General features: G+C 36.4%; 2 protein-coding genes across 2 annotated transcripts; both read right to left on the reverse strand.

Annotated features, from left to right (window-relative positions):
• Positions 1–2,054: 2,054 nt before the first annotated feature.
• On the reverse strand, positions 2,055–3,801 carry LOC137655198 (integrase/recombinase xerD homolog). Its single transcript, XM_068389119.1, has 2 exons — positions 3,778–3,801; positions 2,055–3,044 (listed from the first exon to the last, which is right to left on the reverse strand). The coding sequence occupies exons 1-2, from the start codon at positions 3,799–3,801 to the stop codon at positions 2,055–2,057; spliced, it is 1,014 nt and encodes a 337-aa protein (XP_068245220.1).
• A 32-nt stretch (positions 3,802–3,833) lies between these two features.
• Positions 3,834–6,474, reverse strand: LOC137655291 (uncharacterized). The gene is made up of 2 exons (XM_068389207.1): positions 5,929–6,474; positions 3,834–5,570 (listed from the first exon to the last, which is right to left on the reverse strand). The coding sequence occupies exons 1-2, from the start codon at positions 6,472–6,474 to the stop codon at positions 3,834–3,836; spliced, it is 2,283 nt and encodes a 760-aa protein (XP_068245308.1).
• Between the last annotated feature and the right edge of the window lie 939 nt (positions 6,475–7,413).

Raw genomic sequence — 7,413 nt, forward strand, 5'->3', positions numbered from 1 at the left:
ACTGAGCGTTGTATTTTAACCGAAATGGCTTCAGCTGTACACAAACCAGACGTCACCTGGTGGGAACGAAGTGGGATATTTCGCTCAAGGGAATAGATCAGATATCCCACAGGCAATTAAAAGCTTAGCGATATCGTTTCAAGATCCTGAGTTCGTTTAACGACCTCAGCCCTTTCAAAGATATTCAGCAGCTGGTTAAATCCTTTAATAGGCTATATTCTCTCCTGATCTGACCTCTGGGCATTTGTCCTAATCACCTCTGACCTGACCTTTAAGTTCCCTTCTCTTGAAATATTGTATAATGTTCATTACTTCTCTTGTATTTTATTTATTTCTTCACTTCCTTTCCTCACTGGGCTATTTTTCCGTGTTGGAGACCTTTGGGCTTATAATATCCTGCTTTTCCATCTGGTGTTTCAGTTCAGCTATTATTATTATTATTATTATTATTATTATTATTATTATTACTAACTAAGCTACACCCCTAGTTGGGAAAGGAGATGCTATAAGCCCAACAAGGCTCCATCAGGGAAAATACCCCAGTGAGGAATAGAAATAAGGAAATAAATAAACGATATAGTAAATAATGAACAATAAAAATAAAATATTATAAAAACAGATATTTCTTATATAAACTATAAAAAAAGAGACATGTCAGTTTGTTCAACATAAAAAACATTAGCTGCAAGTTTGAACGTTTGAAGTTCTAAGAAATTGCATTAAATTGCAATGGAGTTTCAATTGTCTACCTCATTTACAGTATATGCCGAGAAAATGTTATAAGCAGCTGTAGTAGCCAGGAGCGCCCGTACAAGGTCGGTTTGCTGTGACCTATCGAATCTAATTCTCATACTATCATAAATCCACACTGGCCAGCATGAAAGCTGACCAAACACCGGACATGAACTGACATTTCTGAGGCCTTTGTCCTGAAATGGAATAGAAATTGCAACATTTTCTGTCGAGATATATATAATGTCGGCCAGACAGTAAATTATGGGCGACCCACTGACCTGACTTTTCACCTGTGCTAAGTCTCTCTGGCTTTGACCTCACTCACTTTCTGTCATTTCCTCATACCCTTATAGTATTATTATTATTATTATTATTATTATTATTATTATTAATTATTATTATCATTATAATTATTATTATTGTTATTATTATTATTATCATTACTATTATCATTATTATTTTTGTTATCATTATTATTATTATTATCATTATTATTATCAGTATCATTATTATTGTTATTATTATTTATTTTTATTATTATTATTATTATTATTATTATTTTTGTTATTATCATTATTATTATTGTTATTATCATTATTATTATTGTTATTATTATTAATTATTATTATTATTATCATTATTATTATTATTATTATTATTATTATTATTATTATTATTATTACTTACTAACCTACAGCCCAAGTTGGAAAAGCAAGTTCCTGTATATACTCCATGTCTCAGTATGGACAGACAAATAAAACAAAGTCAAATCAAATTTAATTTATTGAATTTGGATACGACTGCTCGTATAGCACTCGGACGTTGCTGAAACACTGTGCCTTTACTCAAGGCATTTAGACTCTTTATACATACACCATTACATTTAAACAATCATGATAACTACAATTTGCTGATCCAAACAAAAAGCTTAATAACATCAATTTAATTCCTTGTTTGTTTTATAAACGCTTGTTCGTTCAGTCCAACGTCCGAAGCTGAATGACTTGTTCCCCACCTAAGACCAACCGAGCAAACTTACTGACACGCCACCCACTGGACATTCCATCTATCAAGGAAATTAATTTTCCTCTTATTCATAAATTCAAACGTGGAAAATTACATTTCCTGTATATACTCCATGTCTCAGTATGGACAGACAAATAAAACAAAGTCAAATCAAATTTAATTTATTGAATTTGGATACGACTGCTCGTATAGCACTCGGACGTTGCTGAATATAAAGAACGGGGGCCTTCGTTTGTAATGAATAAATCTTAAACATGTTTGGATCAGCAATATAATGAACAAATACAATACTTTTACAAGCCAAGACTTAGAGATACTTTTAACATTTCATCGATACTATCTTTCACGTAACCGTCTTTTGCGGTTTCGCTAGCCCAACGACAATGTCGTTTAAACATACGATCTTTGACACCGTTGTTAGCTGCTGCGGTGGCTCCCCCAGATCTTAAAGAATGAACACAATACTTTTTCACATCTGACACATGAGGCTTCAATGCATTTATGAATATGTCACGAAGATTTGTGTAGGACATCTTTTTGTTAACATTTCTCACCTTATGTCCAGTTTTTGTAGCACTTAAATTACAAAACAAGTAATCATCACCATTCAAGTTTGCCCATTTTATTAATTTCACAGTGTTATCTACAGGACAAATATTTGTACCTGTTTTTGCAATCATTATCCAAGAACCATCTCTATATTTGTCAGTCTTGCTGCCTTCCATAAAAATGGCCATATAAGTAGTATGAAATACAATGTTAGATATCTTAATACTTAACATTTCACGACTTCTCAAAAATCCAGAAAAGCCTATCAAAAATGCACAAATTGTTCTCTGATTTTTTATATTATTGTATTCGTATAGTCTGTTGTACAAAGATGTAATGATATCAACAGTGATTGGTTCTTTTTTAACGCTTGGTTTCCCCAAAACTCTTTTGGCCGCTTCTAAAATATTTTCAACTAACTTTGAATTCGTTGGAGAATATAGACCGTTAATGTCATGATACCATTTTATTGCATAGAAAGCAGCAATAACTGGGCTAGGTGAATTTACAGACTGAATTAAAGAAGCCAAATATATCGCTACTATGAAGGATTTGGCGGGCAAAGCGTCTCCACTTCCCAAGCCGTTGCATGATACCCACTTCTGAAAGCGCACAAACGCTCCATGATATTTTGAACTGGTTGAATCTGCCCTTGATTTCTTCAACAAATTCGGAAGTAGGTGCACTTTTCCCGCCATCACTTCTGGGAGCTGATCAATTTTGGTCTTATGGATCTGAAAAAACACACGTAAAGTCTATTGTTAATAAATCTGAAATTGGACATAACTTCAATATAATACATTTAAACTTTCAAAGACCAATTCAAATATACCTGCACTTCCGCAATACTGCTTGTGCTTTCAAACACGGCAATACTACCATTGTTATAACTGCGCCTCCGCAATACTGCTTGCGCATTCAAGCACGGCAATACTGCCTCTATTGTAACTGCGCCTCCGCAATACTGCTTGCGCTTTCAAACACGGCAATACTGCCTTTATATAACTGCGCCTCCGCAATACTGCTTGCGCTCTCAACCTCAAGTACGGCAATACTGCCTTGTTATAACTGCGCCTCCGCAATACTGCTTGCGCATTCAAGCACGGCAATACTGCCTTTATTATAACTGCGCCTCCGCAATGCTGCTTGCGCCTCCAAGCACGGCAATACTGCCTTAATTTATTTTACAATTTCTTAAATATTACTGCACCTACGCAATACTGCGTGTGCTTCAAATACCACTGACAATTTTGCATCTCCGTCTTTAAAGTTATGTTTTGAATGCAGTATCGAGTTTGTCAATTTTCATAAAACCAAAAATTAGACAGTTTAACTTTTATACAAGCAGTCCCGTACGAGGGACGTAGCCTCACATTCGCCGCAAATATAATGATGACTAACTTATTGAAGAAAAATCAACTTTCAGTGCCAACATACGGAAATTCAAATCAATATTTCCAAACATACCTTTTCCACTCCTACTAGACACATAATTCTCTCTGTTAATTGGTAAATCGAACCAATCAACTACCTCTGGTATAAAATGACCCTGTTGGACAAAGAAATGGCCAAAACAAAGCTGATTTCCAGCAAGGCACAACAAGAACACCAACAGCTTTGTCAAAGGCCATTTTCTTGATAACCTGTGTAATGACAGTGATTGGGGGAACAAATAATCCGAACTTTCCTCCCCAATGTTCTGAAAAGGCGTCTATACCGTTACACGTGGGACTCCAATATCTTGAATAATACGAATTCAGTTTCGCATTATGTTCGGAAGCGAACCAATCAATATGTATATTTCCAAATCTAGCCTGAATCGTATCAAATATTTCAAATGAGATACCCCAGTCATCAATGTCTATAATCTTTGACAGATAATCTGCTTTTTCATTCATTGTTCTAGGAATCCATTCCATTTCCAACAAAATAGACTTTGCAATACAAAATCGAAAAATATCAATAGCTATACTTTGCAATTCCACCTTCATAGAACCTTTCGATACGATCGCTTCAACCCCTTGATTGTCAGTAAACCATTTCACCCTCTGACCAGTCAGAATATGACCTAACGACTGTAAAACACGATAAACAGCTACCAATTCTCGCCATGTCGAAGACTTAAGACTTTCTTCAATGGACCATGTACCATATGAAATTCCGGTTTTCGCACTGACTGCATAACCAGCAAACCCTGTACTACTAGCGTCAGAATACACAATTTTTGAGCATTGAAAAGACACATTGGTATGTTTTATATTCAGTTCCGACAGAGATATTTGCCAAAATTCTAGTTGTCTCTTACTTTCATCAGAAATTTTTATATACTGATCCCAGTGACTAGCCGCGAGTACGTCAATACTTAAATTCCGGGTCATTATTTGAGAAACTTTTCCTATGACAACACTCATTGAGATAATTTGACCAATACAGCTCGCTACTTTCTTAACATGAACGTACCTGTGTACTTTAATACTAGTCAATATTTCTGAAATCGCATTGATGCACTTAAGTAATCTTCGATCAGGGATAAATATCGAACTGTTTCCGGAATCAAGCATCACACCTAAAAACTCCAGAACCTGAGTGGGTGACCAGATACATTTCGTTGCATTCGGGATAAATCCCGATGACAACAAATCATTTTTTATATGCTGGCTAAGTTTAATTGCGCCATCAAGAGATTGCGAACAACCGTATCCATCATCTAAGAACATGGTGACAAACTTACCCTCACCGCGCCATTTCTTCAGCAGCGGTCTTGTCAACTTTGTAAACATATAACAGGCGCTTGAAATTCCGAAAGGGAGAACATTAAACTTGTGAAAATTAGTCTTTCCTTCCCTATTTATCCAAGAAAACCCAAGGTATTCTGTGTGAGGCTCATAGATGTCAACAAAATGATAAGCGCTGGTCAAATCAAACTTAATTTGATAACCCTTACTTTTAAACAATGATAATGCAATTCTAATATCTTCATATTTTACAGGTTGTTTCCACAAATGCTTATTCACTTCTCTTAAATCAAGAATAAGTCTTTTACGTTTAGAATTTTGAATGGAAACAGTCAACGGATTTACAACATAAGGGGGGCTTTCGCAAACTGATATTAGTGCTCTATCTACTAGATCTTGGATAGCTTCTGAAACAAAATCAAATTCTAACAAAGCAGATTTATTGTTTTTACAAAATGTTCTCGAAGGTATCGAATACAAAGGTAACTTGTAGCCTTTTTCTATTACGTCGAGTACAAAATCACTCTAGCCAATTGACCTCCAAAATTGAATATGTTTCTTTAACCTACCCCTAACTATTATACTTTTCTGTCCCTGCTCATATTCATAAAAATCATGGGTAAATCTATCATAGTCAAAATACTCATCTTCTAACAAGTCTGGTGACACCTCCGGTTTACTTCCTTGCTGGCCCACCAGTTGTCGGCTCCCCGCCGACACTGGCTGCTCCGAAAAGGGTTGCACCTCTGGAATAGGGACAATTCCGCCGGAAGTGTGAGAACTCCCCGCAAGCAAAACAGGGTCCTGGAGCGACGAAGCCGGAACTTCTGGTGTTGAAACTATTGGTGCTGGTTTGACCACGAAAAAATCTGCCTCTTCCAACCGGATCGGGTCCATATGGTTTGTGACCGGAAACGCCTGAACCCCAATAAATGTTTCTGGCAGTAGAGTCAAACGACCGCCGAGAACCGCCTCGAGGATAACTTCGAGTCTTCTGCTTTTTGAGCGCCCTGCTCTCAGCCTTGTTTATTCTAGATTCATCCTCGCTGTCGGACGCAACCGGATTTGTTTCGTACTGCCTGACAGTTTCCCATCCACCTGCTGATGTATCGGCAATTCTAACAAGTTTATTCCTTTTATGTACTTTATCTCTAACTTCCTCAAGCTGTTCTCTCACATAGTCCAATTTTCCGTTTTCTACGCCCCAAAGGCACTGGTTAATTGCATCTTCAAGTTCACTGTTAAACTCATATTGATGTTTGTTTCCAAGAAATCTCCATGACAAGTCCTTTTCGGTTTTTAATTTCTTCACTTCAGTGGCAACGGTTAATGAATTGCCTTGCACATCTCTTTTTAAGTTCGAAAGTTCTGCCAAAATGGTATTCAATTGAACTTGAATACCAGAGTCACTATCACCATTGCTTGCCATTTTAAGCCGTGTAAAAGATTTGCCACGCCTTTGTATATATAATAACCGGTGTTATAAACGCTTGTTCGTTCAGTCCAACGTCCGAAGCTGAATGACTTGTTCCCCACCTAAGACCAACCGAGCAAACTTACTGACACGCCACCTACTGGACATTCCATCTATCAAGGAAATTAATTTTCCTCTTATTCATAAATTCAAACGTGGAAAATTACATATGCTATAAGCCCTAGGGCTCCAACAGGGAAAATAGCCCAGTGAGGAAAGGAACTGAGGAAATATATAAACAAAAGAAGTAATTAACAATTAAATAAAACAATAACAATCTTATGCAGTTAAGGTTTGATTCTAAGGTAAAGGCCGAGAAAATGTCGAATAACTGATCGGTTTTCGCCTGTTGAAACACTAAACCCAAAACAAAATTAAGTGGAGTGAAATATTTGTGATTTCCATAGAACAAGGAGTTAATAAGCTAGTCGAAGAATGTATGCAGTCCTAATTGTAAGATGTAGGTAGGTAGGAAGCCGTTAATCTCATAATTGGCCTTCAAACTGGAATCTCCTCATTCCTGGAAATTCCAGAATCTCCCACACTTCGAAACAACTCCAAGCTACGAATCTATTTAGAGTCGGAGACCAATTTCCCATAGTAATGTGTCTGCAGTTTATGGGGATAGATATATCTATCAAACTGCTACAAAGTTAAGTTTCACAAAGCTCTAACTAAAGAAACTTAGTAAATTACACTGTATTTTGTCATATCAATTATAATTTATATTTGATTTTGCCTCGGCTAAAGAGAGGTAGGCTACAATTTACATAAGCTCTTGGAAATCATTCCGTTTTCAGAGCTTAGTTAGATATTTTCAACAACAATTTTATTAAAGGAAAAAATTGAAGGCATACGTTTAAACTGACAATTAGTTGGAAAAGCAAGATGCTA

The sequence above is a fragment of the Palaemon carinicauda genome, chromosome 1 (genome assembly GCF_036898095.1).
Source record: "Palaemon carinicauda isolate YSFRI2023 chromosome 1, ASM3689809v2, whole genome shotgun sequence".
Classification (NCBI taxonomy): Eukaryota; Metazoa; Arthropoda; class Malacostraca; order Decapoda; family Palaemonidae; genus Palaemon; species Palaemon carinicauda.

Excerpts from the sequence above, each read along its gene's own strand:
- LOC137655291 (XM_068389207.1), bottom strand. The coding sequence starts at position 6,474 with ATGGCAAGCAATGGTGATAGTGACTCTGGTATTCAAGTTCAATTGAAT. Across the intron at positions 5,571-5,928 it reads AACCATATGGACCCGATCCG|AGTGATTTTGTACTCGACGT; the intron begins GTTGGAAGAGGC and ends TCAATTGGCTAG.
- LOC137655198 (XM_068389119.1), bottom strand. The coding sequence starts at position 3,801 with ATGTGTCTAGTAGGAGTGGAAAAG. Across the intron at positions 3,045-3,777 it reads GTCTAGTAGGAGTGGAAAAG|ATCCATAAGACCAAAATTGA; the intron begins GTATGTTTGGAA and ends GTGTTTTTTCAG.